The following is an 18,303-nucleotide window of genomic DNA, read 5'->3' as shown; positions in this document are numbered from 1 at the left end:
TGAGGGGAGCGGGGCCCGTCAGCGTTGCCATTGCCGATCCCCGGCGCTCCCTGCCGCGGTCACAGAGACAAGGGATAGGTCGGGTAGGAAGGGACCTTAGCGGGGCATCTGGTCCAACCTCCCTGTCCAGTCATGAGAGCACACGGTACAGAATTGTGTCCTGACGGTTCTGGAATATTCCCCGTGAGGGAGACTGCACACCCTCTCTGTTCCAGTGCTCAGTCAGTCGCACAGTGAAGAAGTTCTCCCTTGTGTTCGGGTGGAACTTGCTGTGCATCAGTTTCTGCCCGTTCCCTGTTTTCCTGTGGCTCGGCACCACGAGCAGAGCCCGCTCCTTTCCCTGACGGCTCTCCCGGACAAGGACGCACCGCCCGCCCCGGGCCCCGCCGCACTACAGCTCCCGGCAGCCCCCGCGCCGTGACTCGGCCGGGGCGCCGCGGCGCGGGCCGGGATGGAGTGAGGGGCGAGCGGCGGACAGAGCGCGGCCCTGCGGCCCCCGCCCGTGTCTCGCTCCGCCCCGGGTCTATGCGGCCCCCCGGAGACCATGGGATCCAGGATCAAGTGAGTGCCCTCCGCAGCTCTCAGCCCCGCTTCAGGCCCTCGGGAGAGCGAGAAGGGGACTGACTTCCCCGCCCTCCCTCCGCTCCGTGTGAGGCCGCGCGGGCGGGACCCCGGCCGAGCCCGCGGGCCTCGGGTTGGGCGAGAAGGAGAGGGAGAAGGAAGGGGAGAGAGCGCTCCCTGCCCCGCGGGCGGGAGGGACGGGCAGGACGGGCCGTCCGACCCCAACTCCGGGCGGGACCCCGGCGAGACCCTCCGGCCCTGCCCCAGGAGAGGGACGAGAGCCGACCCTGCTCCACACCCAACCCCCCTGCCCCTCCCGCTCTCAGGGCCAGGCGGGGAGGGCAGTGCAATGTTATCGGTGCAGGCCTGAGGGAAAGCGGGGGTGCTGCGTTGGGAACATCTTCATTGCCAGCACAGGCGACGCCTGTTCGGGGGTGTGGAGGGATCGAGGGAGTGCACTTTTATTTGCCCAGGTTAGAGTGTGCTGACGGAAGGACTACAGTCTGGCTGGGAGATATCCCAAGTGCATTAGCAAAGGGGTTTGGGAGTAGGAGAAGAGTGATGCAAGTGATTGATGTGCTGGGCCTGCAGGTCCATGCCCTCAGTGTTTTTTTTTAGTTTTCATAAAACTGGTGGTCGATTTATTGGTAAGCCCTGTTGGTATGTTTGGTATAGTCATATTAAAAATCTCAGTTCGTTCATATGCCATTCCAGGAGAATTCAGTTCCTTGGACACAGGTAGAGGTGTAATAAAGCTATTGCCAAGCAGGGAATGCTGACATCTCTGTGTATGGAAGGGTTATAGAGTGGAGAGACCCAGGTCGATGCTGTTTTATTCAGCAGTTTCAGCAGGTGCTGTTGAGCAATTATTTTTCGTTCTTGAACACAGTGATATTCAGGATTACGTTGGGCTTTAACTTTTCGCTCCTTTTGTTTAACTTGAATACAAGACTGGAGGGGACATAGTTTGTGTGATGACACATCTTCATGTTCCCAAGTCCATAGGCTGGATAGATGAAACCATGTCTTTTCAGCCACGTGTTTTAGGAAAATGTAAACAGATAATGAGTGTTTGTAATGATAGCACTGTGGCAATTGGTTGGTTCAGGAATGAACCTTCCTTCCTTCCTTAAGCATACTGTGGGCATGAGTTTTGCACATTTTTGGTGTATGTGTTATCATCTGTTGCTGCAGAGAAATGAAAGCCTGGGAAACTGGTTAAACTCTTACAGTCGAATACAGGTAGAATTGAAAACTGTAGGTCTTTTGGCAGCAGATCAGGCTGTATCTCTAACTTGCACCTTCAGACCCTGCAGCAATCACCCTTGCTTGGATCGCTTTAAGATTATGATCCAAAATGACTTCTTATGATGATCTTATCTTAAATCTATTAAGAGGTTGATGCTTACTTTAAATGCAGTTTCTTTTGTGTGCCCACTGAACCCACAAGCTGTGTTTTCCATCTTTGGGTTTGTGATTGCTGATTGGGCTTCAGTGGCTTTGAGTAGACTTTGCTAAATGAGAATGTCATCAGGCAGGTGAGATGCTCCAACTAGAAACTGGTGTCAGGGAGATGTAGCCGTTAGAATATTTAGTGCAGCCAGCAGAGTTTAGGGCTTATTCTGTGCAAAGTCTTTCAGTGTGAACTTGTCTTTCAAGACTGTGGGTAAAACCCATGTCTTTCCCAATCACCAGAATAACAGAGGTAATAAACCCAGGTAAACATTGCTTTTCATTCTTGGACTTTTTGAGAAAGCATTTTGTCTGCTGAGTGATTAAGCAACGTTGCCTTGAGCAGCACGTAATAAACTGCCTTTTTCCACTTTGGACAGAACACTGTGCCCGAGTAGTGTAAGGACAATTTTCAAAACAATCTTAGCATATACAGAGTGAGAGAGCCTGTCTGAATAAGAGGCTTTTCTGGTCTGCCTTTCTGAGCTGGATGTTTAATCCAGCAAAGATTTTAAAGTTGGTAAGTTCCTTTTGGGACAGGTTGGGAATGTGAATGAGAGAACTGTTTGATAACTGGGTGGGGTGAGGCACATCTCCTTCAGGGGTGTCACCAGTATGTGCTGGAGCCCCAGTAAACATCCAGTAGTCGGGCCTCTTGCTTCTTGCAATAGATTGATAACTATGAGGACTATTAAACTGCTTGGCACAGGATCCCTTACACACACTGTGATAGACTCTGCATGAAACCTGGGCATATCTGTCAGTTAGATTTCTGATGAGTGTATAGTAACGAGTCATTTGAGTGAAAGATTGCTTAGAGAAAAGTATCAGTAGCTGCATCAGACTGAAGTGAAAGAAATAAAGGAGTTGCCAGCAGTCCTGGAAGCTTTTGGCTTCTGTATAGCTGCAGGCAAAAAAAAAGCTGAATTGAGTGTTGGGTTACAGTGCTGGGTTAATCCTCTGTCGGGGCACGTCTCAGGGAATGTGCCAGGCACTCCGTGCCAGCCAGGTGAGGTAGGATAGGAGCATTGTTAACCTGCTGCTGTCATTGCTTGACAGCCTTTGTACTCCGTGTTACAAGACGGAAAGGATTTCTTATTTATTTATCTTAAATAATGTGTCGTTATCAATCTGTTCAGCAGAATGGCATTGCGCTGTAAAAACAGTTGGCATGTTCCTTTCCAGAGGTGATTGTATTTCACTGGTGACACAATAGATGACCAATGTACGTCTGGGAAAGCTTTCAGAGATTTAACAAAACGTTTGTCATATACTAAGAAGAAATAGTATCTACCTAGGGAATACCAGGCAAGAAAGTTAAATATATGGAAACTAATCGAGGCTTCAGTTGTAGTTTCTGAATTGAATTAGTGATTACAGGTTTCTGCTAATAATTTATTTTCTGCAAGAATTGAGCAACTAAGTCTTGTTACAAGACAATTAATTATCAGGCAATGTCTTATGCCTCAGTTCTTAAGCAGAATGATACTTTCTGTCATAAGTGCTATTGCATTTTCCTATGTGTAGAAAAAAATGCTCCTGACAGAATTGAAATAGGCTGTAGATGTGTAAAGTGTGTATTTCCAGCCATCCAGCTTCGGAGAAGGACTTGATTTAATTTTATTCTGCATAAACCTGTTACAGTTTGGTAAAAACCACAATTTTTGGTCATAAAAGGTACATAAATTACTTATTTGAAATATCTTATTTCAGTGTAAAATTGAATTTCATATTGATTGCTTTGATACTGAAGTTATTTCTCCATCAGAGATTTGAAGTAATTCATACAACTAGCATTTATCACAGAAGTATTATTTTCTCATACAGCTCTTTCCTAAGTTTGTGTTTACAAGGAAGTATTGTATTTCCTTCTGAAATTACCTAGTTCTCAAATAAATGAGGTACTATGTAATTTTGTACCTCTGTGTCCTATGTATTTTTTTTTAATTGCATCTGTTTGTTCACTTGATAAGTTACCATGGGTCTGTAAGTGATTTTTGGGAGGAGGGAAAACTTGGTGTGTGTGTTCAAGGCTCTTGTGCTGTGGAGGATTGCAGGGGCTGGGGTTTCAGTGCAATGCACAGGTGACATTGGACAGCAGAATATACATTTTATGATCATGTTTATGCTGTATTTGCAAACTGTGTGAAGTCTCATAGTGACTTGTTTCCTTAATGCCTCCGAAAAGTTATAAAATATTCACCATCCAACAATGACTTCATTCTCATACTGAGGTGTTGGTTGTTGAATGCAGCCTTTAATACTGAGTTTCTCACTTGGGAAAGCTACTTTAATTTCACTGTTCGTAGAAATAAATGGATGTTTGTCATGGAAAATTAAAATACAAAATGTGATGTCTTTTTGTCTGAAAGTTCTGGTATATAGCCCGTGCTCCTGCCAGCTGTGTTACACAGTGCTTTCACTTAAGAATTTGAACATGGGTTCTAACATAATACTAAAAAGGTGTTTGTTGTTTTAACCATTAGCTGTAAAAATATAAAGTTTATAAACTTTTAATTAAGAAAACATGGTGCTAAAAATAAAGACACAAACAAGGAGGGTATGATAAGGCTGCCCAGCAATGTGTATGAAAGGAAAAATACATTCCTGGTGCTCTGTGGGTATCATTTCGTCCTCACCCTGTACCATGCCTGTTGGAATGTAGCTAAACCCCAGTATTTGCAGATTTTGTACCACAACTCGAGTAGCACAGCAAGAATTATGCAAGTTTGGTTTATATTGCACAATAATAGCTGACTTTGGATTTCTCATAACTTATGAATGTAGTTTTCTGAAAAAAACAGCTACTTAAGACAAATCAGTTGGGAACTGGTGGCAAATTAAATTACCATTAAATGAGTTGTGAACCATTGTTGCTCCTGAGAGGTGCTCTGTAAAACTGAGGAGTGTGATCTTGTGCTACTGAAAGCAATGGTAGCTTTTCTGTCAGTTTAAATAGGTGTGGGGTTTGGCTTAAAGCCACTTGAGTTAAGCTAAGTGGGCCTGTGGCATGGTTAGAAATGTTTTCCTTAATCCTTTTGGTGTTAAAGTAGGATTAAAAATAATAGAAATTCTCTGAAGAGTAAGCTGAACTCCTTGACATGCTTATATGTTTGGTTTGAGATGTTGGGTAAGATGACTTTAATTTTTTAAATTATCATTCAGTTAGGAATTCTAGCATATATATTTATGGGTTTTGTCATTATTTTTGTCCTTAGCAGTAAGGGAGCTACAAAATTCACAAGTAAATTATACCACAGCAATTTTCTAATGTTAGTTTGCATTAACACATAGGAGACAATATTATCACTATACAGGCAGCCATAAATTTGGAGCAGTAATTATGCAATTTTGATTCTTGATTTTAACCAGAAAGTCTAAGAATAAAGTGTCACATGTTCAAACCTGCAAAATCCTTATTTCAGTAGCTAGACAATTACAGTCTCTTTAATCTCATAAAAAATATCTGGAGTATCTAAAATTGTTAGTCAGGAATTAAAGTATTCTTTCTTATATAATCACCTGCTGCATTTACATGCTCATTACAAGATGGAATTCCAGAGCATCACTTATAGAGTTAAATGAGTAAGGACTAAAATTATACACTAAATGGTTTGTTTGTTTGATTTGAAGTAATATCATTAACTTTTTACTTTTACTACTGGTATATTTATAACTCTTGACCAGAGTAAATCTCTCTCCTCAAGGATCATTTACATCTTGTAGCTCAATTTGGTATGCTTTTTGACTATCGCACTTATTTCCTTGCATCTGACAAATTTCTGGATTTAAGACTCTGGAGTCTCATGAGACCAAACCGTGTGCATTTGTAATATTCTCCAGCATGGCCTTTTTTTGACAAAGAGGTAGAAATATTTTGACAGGTATTAAAAAGGGGCGCTGTCTTCATCCGAAATACAGCCTCTTAAGTTTTTCAGTAGTGTGAGCAGAAAGTGACTTTGCCTCCTCTTGACTGCAGCTTCTTTTTTCCCCCCCTTTTTCCTGGGCAAATAGATGTCATCATGTTGAACTGAAGGATCACAGTAAGGAAAATGTGAATCTGGGTGTTGTTTGTTCAGTGTTGGGCAATGTGACTTTTCAGTTTGGTGAAAAGTTTCCAGGACATTTTTTTTCCTGAAAAAATCCCTGTATTTAGCACCTTTAGAAAGGTCTGATGAGAAATCATCCAAGGCTGTAAACCAAGAAATAGGGATTCTCTAGTTGTCATTGTACTGTGTGCATGCTGAGAACCCTTTCTGACTGCCTCATTGCAAGTGCACTTAAACCAAATTCTCAGTGTGCTGTATACCTTTCTTTTGTTACAGACAAAATCCAGAAACTACCTTTGAGGTGTATGCAGAAGTGACCCACTCAGGAATCAGTTGCGTTGGGAAAGGTACTGTTTTGCACTGTAGTTCTACCTATTTATTGGCTAAAACTATTCTTAAGAACCACATATTGTGAGATAATGAAGTATATTTAGTATGATGCTGTTCTGGCTTTTAAAAATATCGTAATCACTGGTTCTGGGGAATCTTTTACAGTTAGGACTAAAAATGAGAAATGCATGTTTCTGACCACCTGATTGTGGACGATTTTCAGGTTTCTTTGACTGTTTTGTCTCCTTTTGTCTTGTAAAATATAAATGACTCTTTTCTTGATTAGGTTGAAAAAGTAAGTTCTTTTTCAGATTGGTATTTACTGCTTATGTAAAAAAAAAGGTCGTTTTAAATCAAAAAAATACTCTTAAAACATCTTGTTTGGAATTTATTTTTACTTCCCCTTTCTTACTTGTCTACAGAAGTATTTTTATCTGCTCCCAGAATTCTCGCTTTGATCAAATGACTTTATCTGGAAATTAGGCATGGATGCAGCTTACGATTTGGTTAACTGTTTTTACCATTGCTATCAAGTCATAATTACACAAGTATTTTTCTATAATATTATTTTTGATAAGTATTCCTATATTTATGGTAGAGAACTCCCATAACTGCTGAAACCAACATGTAAGTACATTTGGGAATTTTTGATTGCACTTTATCTAACCTGAGGAACTTGATCAAATAACCAAGAAAAGCAAAGGTTGAAATCTGTAATGCCAGAATTTAGTTCAAGATACTGTTATGAGAGTTCAGTGTGTAGAATGGTACAAAAAGGAAGTTTGTCAAAATTAAATAATTATGATTAGTCAGCATATATTGAAGTAGTATTTATTTTGTCTTGTACGAAACAATCGTGTATGTTGTAGATATGGTGTAATGAACAAATAGAAAGGATGTTTATATTTTATTGACTGGAAAGCCACTTACCTCCTTTTATATCTGTATTTGTTACAGTCTGCGAAAGTCAAATAGCTGCAACTCCTTCCTTCCCTGCCAAAGCCTCCATAGGAGTTGTAACTGGAATACAGTTTTGGCTTATCCTACTGCTCTGTGCCATCACAACTATTTGATGTAACTGCAGGAGCCCTTTTAATAACTGGTCTTTGTTTCTGCACATCTGACCTGGATTCTAGTGCCAGAAAATCTGAACAAATTTGACCATAAACATTACATTGTACAGTACTAGTGTCTGGGTATAATCTTCTCTTTGAAGTTTGTTTGCATCCCCCTGGAGGGATTAATTCCCTGCTGTGGGAAGGTGGGTTAAAAAGCACGGAAACTACTTTACAGGTTTTTAATTGGAGAATTTAGTATACATTTTGTTCTATAAACCAACTGATTCTGTGGGAGTTTCACTTAGTTGTGTTTTTAGGTTTGTTGTATGCACTTGTAGGTGCAAAATCTTCAGAAATTCTTTTTAGGGAGTAAAAAAAGAGTTTTAGTAATTGTTTTTACAAGTCATGTATTTTGAAGTTACTCTCTCTGAAGAATCTTTTAAGAGATTTTCCCCAACCAATTTTTTATACTTAAGTAGTATACTTTATTCTCAGAAGCCTTAGATTTGTGTATACCCAAATATTTTGTCCTTCTGTTCTGAATGAACAGAATGTCTGGTTCTTTGCAGTGTTGACTGTATTTAACAGTTGCACTGTATCCCAGGCAAATTCCAAAAATACAGACCTAGAAACCTCCATGTAGTCTCTGTCCACATTTTGGCTGAGTGTTCCACACCAAAAAACTAAGAATATAGATTAACTTTTCTTTTTTGCAGTCAGGGAATGTATGTTACATGGCAAGGAGCAGCTACTGTTGAGAAAAGTAAAATGCATAAAAGGTGCATAAGAAGCAAATTATCAGGCGGGTTTAAAACTATTTCTTCCCATTTAATTGATCCCAAAGTTAACTAAGACAGCTGTTTTTGAAGTCTGTGTCTAGTATAATAGCGCTATTGATATGTACAGTGCTCTTAATTCTGATATCAATCTTCTGACTTGGTCTTGAGGAGAAAGAATTGCTCTAAAGCTGTAACAGTCCTAGTGTGTGGGATTGTCTGGCTTGTGGGATGGTAAAACCTGCCTCTATTTTGTTATTCAAAAATTTGTGTAGCTGACATGGATTAACCCCAGCTGGCAGCTCAGCCCCATGCAGCCGCTTGCTCCCCCAGCCCAGGTGGGATGGGGGAGCAAACTGGAAGAGGAAAAGTGAGAAAGTAGCAAAGGATGTTTGCCATGTGACTGTGAAGTTCAACTGAAGTTTGAAGCTTCAATGTATTTCATAGCTCACAGTCAACTGCGGAAGGGAAAATCCTGTTCTGGGTTCCAAGAAAGACATCAATAAACTGGACCAAGTTCAATGGAGGGCCACAAAGATGGTGGGAGAGCTGGAGCACTTCAGTGTGAGGAGACAAGAGTGCTGGGCTGGCCCATCCTGGAGGAGGCTCCAGGGAACCTGAGCAGCAGCCTTCCATACCTGTGGAGTTCATCGGGATGAGGTGTCCAGGCTCGCCAAGTGATGCGTGGCAAGAGGACAAGGTGCAGCGACAGACAGAATCAAGAGACATTCTAAGTGAATATTGGGAACCTGTTCATCATGAGGAGTCAAGTATTAGACCAGGTCACTCAAGATGTTGTGCATCTCCATCCTTGGAGGTTTTCAAGACCCTTCACAGCCTGAAGAACCTGGTCTGAACCTCACACCTGGCCTGTCTTTGAGCAGGAGGTTGGACTAGAGACCTCCCGAGGTCCCTTCCTGCCTCAATTATCCTATGATCCTAATATTTGATTTATAGAAGTGTAAGCTTCAGGATCATCTGGGAAATGTTTTGTACGCTTAATAAGGTACAAAGAGAAAATTTTCATTGAAACCAAAGAAGTTGAAAAAGTGGACATTGTTTTATTCCAGTCCAGGCAGAACTTCGCCAAACCACAGTGAAATGTGTGAATTGAGAGTGGAAATGATCACTGGATCACCTCGCTGTGCTCTCACTGTCCTTTCCCCTTGAGATTGTTCAGAAAAAATTATCATCTGTGCTCAGCATTGTAAATTTTTGGCACATGAAGTCTTTGCTACATTATGCAATTCCAGCATTCAGTTGTATTTAAAGATGGTTTTTGTGCTTTTCTTTGTTGAATTCATAAACTTACTTGGAAATGTATGGATTTTTCTTACTTATGTAAACACGATGTCTTTTGTTTGAGAGCTGTGAAGCAGGATAGCTGCAACTCTGACCAGTCACATGAAGATGAATATTTCTTACTAAAAATGTATTTCCGTAGGAGAAGACAACCCCAGACCATTTTTTTGCCTAATGATTGGGGTTTCTGTGGAAGCTGGGAATTTCCCTTTCTGAGAGGACATGTATTTTCCCTGTTTTTTCTTTTACTGCCAACATACCTATAAAAGCTTTTGTTGTTATTCCTGTCTGCATTTACTCCTGGCAGGGCTTTAGCTTTCCTAACCTGATGTCTGGTGGTTCAGACAGTTTCTCTGCATTCCTTCCAGGACATATTTCCCTGCTTCCACCCTCTGGAAGCTGCCTGTTTGTGTTTAGTTTGTCCAGGAGCTCCTTGTTCATCCTTAGAGGCCTTCTCTTTCCTGATTTCCTCTTTGTAGGGATGCATTGCTCCGGAGCCTGGAGCCTTCTCACCAAAAGTGAGAAGCTGCAAACTAGAATAGAAAGAACGAAGTCTGTGTTTTTACAGTGACAGTACATGGAATTTATCTAGTGAGAAATCTGTGTTGTGTGTGTCAGGTGTAAGTATGTCAAGCAGAGGAACTTTGCAAGTCTAATGCTTCTCACCAGCTCCCACACATTTACTTTCAGAAAAAGAGGGGAAAATAGTCATGGTTTTATTGTAAAAATGAAATATTTTAGGGGAAATACTGGCTCAAAGTAAAACTACTAAGTTTTGTATCTCTGGTGCATGGTCTTCTCTCATTCATTGGAATTGTTACATGACGTGGATAATTTGAGAGCAAAATAAAAACTTTGTACGAAGTACTGCTATTTTACTGGATTTCTTTTTCTATTTTTAATCTTTTTGTAAAGGAAGGAAAAATTCATTTTATAAGATTGTGATTTTTGTGTTTGTCATGGCATTTCGTAATAGTGAAACTACACAGAAGTTGAGGTAGTAAATTAGAAAGAATGTGTATTGTTTCTTTTACAGACCTTAAGCACTTCTAGATAGCCAATTCTATGCTATTGACACATTGTAGGCAAGTAAAGTGCATTGCAACTGTTTGCTATGTTTTTAATCTCAGCCAGAAGATTGTTTTGTGCAGGTTTTTTGAGATGCAGAAGTAGAAAGAATCTGCTAGCAAATTTAGTTTAAATACCTTTATAAAGAAAGTGAAAGCTTACTACTTGTGAAATTTTTCTTTTAACTTTCAAAGCTCTTTATGATCTTAAAACTGCTGCAGATCATCCATCAAAAATAGGATGTGACAAATTTAAGGCTGTTGCTGGACCTCAGCCAAAGATTCTCTCTTGTTAGAAAGGGCTGTGAAGAGAATTGTAGTCTGACTGTCAAACTGTTCATATAGCAAAAGAGAATTTGTTAGTCTAAAGTAACCGATCAAAATAGTCTCTGAAGTAAGAGCATTTGAAAGTAAATGCTCGCAAGAGTAAAACACCCCCTACACCCCTGTCTGGGAGGACGTACCATGCTTTTGTGTGGGGTTTTTGTGTTCTTGCCAAAGCAGACATTATAAAAGTATGTCAAATCTGTAGCTTTACCATGTAGTGTGCCAAAAGGCCTTTCTCTCCAAGGACCTCATCTTTCATCTTTTTGTGAGTGTAGCATAAATTCTTGCTGTGTGTTCAAGGAAAAAGCTGAAATGGTTTAGTACAGCTAAAGGATTTCTTTCTTAGTGTTTTTTTAAAAAAACATGGTAAGTTAGAAGCCTAAATGTGACTGCATGGACAAAGTGTGTGTTAGAGTTTAACAAATGTTCACTGGATTAGGAAAGGAAATGTAGTTTATGCTACTTCTTTTATGACAGAATTTAAAAGGTCTTGCTGTAAGACTCTCCATGTGCTTCTTTCTTTTCTCGAAAACATACCACTAAGTTGAAAAGGGAGATGAATCTTAGAAGGAAACTATTAACTCTGGGGTAGTTTATCATTGTTTGAGTGAAAGGATGAAATTTGCATTTGAATTGGCTCCTAGAGTAGCATGTACTACTAATCTTGTTCCTACTAGAAGCTTGTGAGTAGTTTAAGTACTTCCTTCTTTACTTTTCATGTTGTAGCCTTGGGTTGTAATAGCTCTTTCTCTTCCTCCCCCCGCTTCCCAGTAGATCACAAATGTATAACTTAAACTAATCGAAGTCCTTAACTCTACTGGGAGAAGTCACAATGTACTTGGGCCCTAAAATTATTCTACAGTTGTCACTGTGGTTTCTGTGGTAGGACTTCGGCAGGTAGACACACTGCTGCGAGAGACACACTGCTGCTCCTTACCATTACCTTTTGTCATGTATTATAATGTTACGTAGCAGAGCAGTGCCTCCTGTATAGATGAAGGATTTTCTTGAACATAAGCAAAGTTACTGGACTAGGATTAAGTTAAGAGCTGGTCATTCAAGGGTTTGTAAATCTTACCTATGCACCTCTCAGAGCAGCCTTTACTTTTTTAAGATGAAAACATTTTGTTGGTTCCAATCTGCCCATTCTGTATTGAGAAATAGATAAAATGCTGAAGGTTTAGGAATAATGAAGTGCAGAATTCAGGTCTCTTTCCATTAAATAAGGGCTTTCTGTTGAAGGGGCTGGAATTCCCGTATCACGAGTTTTCCTATCCCATCTTTACAGTGTTATGTTGCTACACCAAACTTCCTAAAGCAGGATTGGAAAAGTAACCAAACCTAAGTAGGTAGGTGGTATTTGGGAATTCTAATTCTCCTAAGCTGCTGCTTTGTTTTTCTGTTTCCATTTGATTGCTTTGCTTTTAAGTACAAACAAGGTGGAAGATTTTAACAAAGAGCTTACTGGGACTGCAGTGTCCGGGTTAGTGAATAGCACTGTTTGAGCTGTTTTCTGTGAAGACAGTTCACAGTTTGGTTTTTACAGTATAAATGAAATACAGAGCTCAATTTGAAGAGAAACTCACCTTATTAAAAAAATACTAGAATCTGTCATTTTGCAAGTCATCTTAAATTTTGTCTAACACATTTTGAGGCGTGTTCTTATCTGATAGTACTAGATTTAATAAACCCCCAAACCAGGAATATCAAGTATGACTGAGTGTTTCTCTGTTGCTGTGAGCTGTTTTGTGGGAAGAGAGCAGTTTGGCCTTTCTGGTTCATGCTTTAACTACTTCTGTCCACAGTCTTCCCTATTTCACAAGTATTTACTAATCTGCAGTATATTGCTATGCTGGCACTGTTTAACTAGACAGAAAAATTCAGCACAGAAAGTCTCACTCACAGGACTTTAAACTCTTTTGTTGATTTATATTTTTTTAAAGGAGCTTGACATCTTCATCAAGTTCACAGTGGGCCTGCTTTGTTTGCTTTCTCTTGAATGCTTGATAAGATTTTTCTTCTATTGTTTTGTGCAGCAAGGACAGAACTTGCCATGGCTGAGGTGGTTTTTTTGTAAATCCACAATATGGTCATTGTCTGGTGCTGAATAATTGTGACTGCTTTTTGTACAACCAGAACTAAGGCTTTGGCTGTGAACAGATTCCTTCTTAGCGTGAAAAGAGACTAATCCATGTAAATACAGCCCCAAAATAAAGCTTTACAGAAAAAGGGAAAGGCTGCTAAGCAGGAGGGCAGAGGTCAGCAATTTAACCTTTAACCTAACAAATAAGAAGCATGAAAGTTCCCGAATTGGTTTACAAAGGCAAGCTCCTGTGATCTGTCAGTTTTTCTTTTCATGATAGAGTTGGGTGAGAAAACTGACTGACAGCTAGTGCCTTTTTAACTGCAGGTTGGAATTAACTGCTAAACTGAAACTTTCTTAGGGAGGGTTTTTTCCTAGTGATTCTAACATTATTTTCATTCACTAGCTATACTTAGAGTTTTCCTTGAATTTATAGATGAATTTGAGTGGTTGTTACTTTTAAAGAGTTCTTGAGAGACTTAATTTAGATACCCAATATACTGAAATACTTAATATATCAGCATTTCAAGCATTTAAGAATTTGGTGAAGCACTTGTTGCAATTAACTCTCTCTTACTGTGCTGCTTTAAGAGTAAGGCTGCTATGCCAGTAACTGCAAAGAGACTGTACTTTGAATAGAGTCCAAACGTTGATGTTAAAGGGGCGTGTGTATGTGTGTGTGTGTGTGTGTTTGACTTTCTTTAAGGGAGTAGTTTTAACTTTAGTTCATTCTCAGTCACAAGCATTTCCAAGGTGGTTTGTTTATTGTTTGTTCTCACTTAATCACGACAGGTAATCTTGTTAATGAGTGTTAACTTCTGCTCAAAGCTTAGTGCATCTGCAGTCAGCAGTTAGCCTAGATATAGACATTGATGTAAAGAACTTTCAATTCGAGTGTCATTCGGGTGAAAAAGAAACAAAGTAGTAATGACTTTAAAGGAGACTCCCTGTAGATTTAAGAACGGCAACTTTGGGTGGTTCCTTTCCCTAGTGTTAGCATGGTCCCAGAAGTGACTGACCGGTCCTTCCACAGTTGGATGATGCTTCCTATTGATGTTTTCAATAGAAATACTGGAATTTAGAATTTGTGTCTGTCTTTAGTCTGTTGACATGCAGGTTGATGGTTGTAGCAGAGCACTACTAAGTGCTTTAGAGCACTTAACAGAGCACTGCTTTAAGTGCAGCACTCAGGTGAAGCAAGTTTGGGGAAGCAAAAGATGAACTAGATCTGTTTTTATTGCTGGTTCTTCTTGTTACAGGGAGTTCCTTGCAAGAAGAGAATGTAAACTGGAATTCAAAGACAGGCCTGTCAGAGTGCCCAAGGCAGTACTGGGCTGCCTGCCTTTGGTGTGGTATTTTTTGTCATGAACAGAAAGTGACATTGTTAGGTTTTCCTGTGGTTTTTTGTTGGTTTTGTTTTGTGGTGGGTTTTTCTGTTTGTTTGCGGTTTGGGTGTTAGGTTTTTTTAAAATTGAAATGGAGTTTAAAAGAGATTATTTGAGGATAGATTATTATCAAATAAGTGTAAAATTAATGCAAGACTATTGTTTTACTTCAGCGGCGGTTGTAAAAATCCAAGATCAAATCTAAACAAATCCCATACTCTACCTTCTGTGCTACCAGAGACCGTTTGCATTTTGGTCCTTCTGGGGCTAACAAGTTTTGGTAAACCATTTGTCAAAATTCCAGATGCTGACAGATTTTTGGCTCCTGGGAGGTGACTTTTTTGCCTTTTTAAGATGAAAACAGCTTTTTATATACTTTTTAATATTACTTTTTTTCATGGAAGAGTGAGATAGAATCAAAACCAAGGAAGTTGAACTTCCATATTGAGGATGATAACCTTGGATAGAGGGAAGGGAAGAGACAATCGATAGTGATAATCTGTTGTCTGGAGTGGGTTATGGTCTGGAGAGTTTTTTCTGAGCACTTTCCTGACTGGAATTTCCACCGTTAGAATTTGTGCTGGGATTTTAAGTGGTGGTGAAGGGAATTAGACTCACAACTCCCATTGCATTCTACAGGTGTTAATTCAACCCCGTTTTCGGTTCCTTTGAAGAATCATTTACTTTGAAATGATGTAGTTATGAATATAAATAGTGGTAACATGACTTCTTAATTAATTGATTCTTACATTGTTACACCTCTTAAGTAAATGTCTCTAGTTTCTGTCTGTAAGATACTTTGGAGATCATTGAGATCTTCTGTTCCAAAGATTCTAAAAGCAGATTATCACTCTGTGTGGAGAAACACCTACCAAAAATAATTAATGCAGACTCAAACCAAGTGTGAAAATGTGAAGACAGAATGGCTGATTGAGCAACACAGTATAGGCAGAGGCAGAATCAGGTTGCTGATGTTTCCTGTTTGTAAGGTGCATATTTGATGCAGTGTTACTTCAGTGGTGTGCTTTATGATTGTTGAATATGGCACTAAGAGAATGCAGACAAGTAGGGAAGGATCCCAGGAGGTGAGGAGTGGCTCCGGTGGAGCAGAAGCTGGTGCATGCTGTAGGATGGGTTGTACTTCTGTAGGATAGAGCTGCTCAGTGGGCAAGGGCAGGAGCAAGTGCTAATAAAACATGGCAGAGGAAAGGTAAAAAGCAAAAAAATCCCCAACCAAAACACAACCCCCCAAACTTTCCCTTGAAATAGGTATGAAATTTTCTTCTGGAGCTGTGCTTCACTTGCATGTAAAATAGTTCCTGGTTTTATCTGATACTTGCCTGCTGGCCATTGACTCAGTTTAATTTGAAGAGTTTATCAAACACATTCAAAAGATTCATTAGGGTAAATAACTCTCTATTAAAGCTATTACCTGTGTCCACAAATGTCTTAGCATTCATACTTTTTTTTTTACATTTGCCACAAACTAATGTATTGATCTCACCTTACTCCATTTTATCTAGAGGTGATCCTGGCACATGGAAAAATGTTATAAATATGCTTATTTTGCTTCATTGTGATTGAATTCTTTCTACACTAAAGATCAGGTTATATTTGCCCTGTGTATTTGTGGCTTAAGGCCTTACTCCTGTTTGTGATGATCCATCATCTTCTTTTGTACAAAGTCGTGTTAAAAATTGTTTTGATTATAGTTTGGGAAAATTTACTTGTAAATTAGTTGCTAAAAATATCTACCACTACAGTATATCACAGATTCCATCAGTACTGTAGTAATTAAAAATGCCTCTTTAAGGTATTTTCTGCTGGAAAGAATTAGCATGTTGAAACAGACGTGTGCAGCTTTGTGTGCACCTTGGCAGTGTTCATAAAAAAGAATGGATGTAGTGAGTAAATAGAATTATTTAACTTGTTCAATATTTTATTCGTTAATGAACTGTAGAGGTAAAGAATAGTAAAATCTCACAATTTGCCATCTCTTTTGCACGGATGGCAAAAGTGTGCTTTGTTGCACTTAGAAATATTAAATGTGGCGTCTAATAATACAGTAATTACAGCTTTTCATTTTGATGTATTTCTTGATTGCTTTGCTCTACCCCGGCCGTGGGATTAGGTCCTTCACTAAATCATCTTGAAACAATTCTGTATCTAGACTAAATCCTTAGAATACAACGGGTATCAATCACATGGACAGTTAAAATTGAGTATTGACATGTTTTTAAAATAGTCATACATCTCAATTTTGTTTATCTCAAAGTTTTAAAAACCTAATGACCTCATTGCAGCTCGGCTATAATTACCATGTTTAAACTTCTGTGCATTTTTTAGTTTAAACAGCCTTTGTGTTTTTTTAAACCAAAAGAAAATTAATGAGAAGAGACAAAGAGACATCAAAGAGGTTTTCCCTCTGATTGCAGTGTTAGAAGTTTTGCCTGAAAATAGGTTACATTTCTTCTGTTTTCAGCTGAATCCTCATTAACTTTACATTTTAATGATGTCCAGAGCAAATTATACGATTATGGTAGATGCCTTAAAGGGAAGCTTAAAGGACACCTTTTTAATGTTTGTTTCTTTATTGGTGGCAGTATTTGCACCAGTATTATAAACAGCATTGAACTGCTAAAAGTAATTCCAAAACATATCAAAAATATATTCCATTTTTGCCATATATGTAGTATGAGTGTCTTCATTTAATATTTAACACAAATGGAGCATGTTAGGGGGAGATCTTCATCTTTGTAGAAGAAAAATGTAAATCAGATCCTTTGAAAGAGTTTACAAATTACTTGTGCATCTTCTACGCAGTTTAATTTATAATGATAAAGTAAAATGGAGACAGATGATTTAACAAAGTCTCAGAATTGTTTTGTTTTCTTGAACCTTCAATGGAGACAGTGGTTGAAATGTTAATAAAGTGCTAGTTTGTATTTTTACAAAGACAAAAAGCATTATTGGGGGAACTTGGTGGAATTTCAATTTAATCTGTTTAGAGGAGCTCTAATAACAGCAGTTCTGTGTTCTAATGTACTTCTACTAAAAATTAAGATTGCATAATTAACTTTCTAGATGAATAATTGTGTTATATCAAATGCAGCCACAAAACCTTGTATTCAATGCACCTTAAACAAGGTTAATTGAAATTGGCAATAGCCGGAATTTGGACAGTTCAGAATGAAATACATAATTTCTGACTGTAGCTCAATGAAAAGTTAGAGCAAAAGACCTTGTGAAAAGTGGAGTCTTCTGTTTCCCTGTCCTGACACTTGGTGTCTGTGCTTTATGAATAGAACCTTTGATTTTCTTGTGCTGCAATTCAGTCAATAAAATGTTGGGAGTTGGGGTTATGACAAGGTGATGGGAAAAAGTAGGAGTGTCCCAAAGCACAGCTGCAAGGTAGGGCTCAAAATCCAGTTGTGACATGTGACATGTTTCCATTTGAGATCCGAAAGGTTCGTCGTTCATGTCTCCATTCCATCATAGAAAGAAATTCCTAATTATTCTCTGATTATGCCCGTAGATACATCTCTGCTTGGCATATGGGTTGATGAAGCTCACCTCCTGCATCTGTATATTCAGTATTTCAGATTGGTATTTCTAAAACCTTCCTTTGCAATGGAAACAATCCGTAAAACTTGTTTTTTAATAAATGCAGCCTCCCAATGTACCAGCTCTTCATTCCCAGCTGTGTTACCCAGGCTTTGGTGTTGGGGCTGGAGCTCAGAGGAGCTGCACTCGCACGTGCTCATCTGCTGCAAGAGGTTCTCGAGAGCTCAGACTTGTAAACGTGACTATCAGAATAATCCTTTTTGTCCTGAGAATTTCCACCTTAAGGGTCCTACAATTTTATGATCTGCTCTTCCACTGAAATTTGTAGTGTTTTAGTGTCTTGGTGTAT

At 39.3% G+C, this 18,303-nt stretch overlaps 1 protein-coding gene across 5 annotated transcripts in view; it reads left to right on the top strand.

Annotated features, from left to right (window-relative positions):
- The first annotated feature begins 399 nt into the window (after positions 1–399).
- DENND1A (DENN domain containing 1A) overlaps positions 400–18,303 on the top strand; it is a 159,585-nt gene continuing 141,681 nt past the window's right edge. For 4 of the 5 annotated variants that reach the window (XM_042052484.1, XM_042052483.1, XM_042052485.1 and 1 more), the window contains exons 1-2: positions 400–561; positions 6,339–6,409. In XM_042052484.1, the coding sequence (XP_041908418.1) occupies positions 545–561; positions 6,339–6,409 (88 nt within the window). In that variant the 5' untranslated portion in view covers positions 400–544. The remainder of the gene's footprint in view (positions 562–6,338; positions 6,410–18,303) is intronic. The other variant, XM_042052486.1, reaches the window with a different exon arrangement.

This window comes from Corvus kubaryi, unplaced genomic scaffold, assembly GCF_017639235.1.
Source record: "Corvus kubaryi isolate FWS band 111438036 unplaced genomic scaffold, C.kubaryi_AGA036_p1.0 78, whole genome shotgun sequence".
In the NCBI taxonomy this organism is placed as follows: Eukaryota; Metazoa; Chordata; class Aves; order Passeriformes; family Corvidae; genus Corvus; species Corvus kubaryi.
The sequence above is the reverse complement of the archived record's forward strand: the minus strand, read 5'-3'. Positions and strand labels throughout refer to the sequence as shown.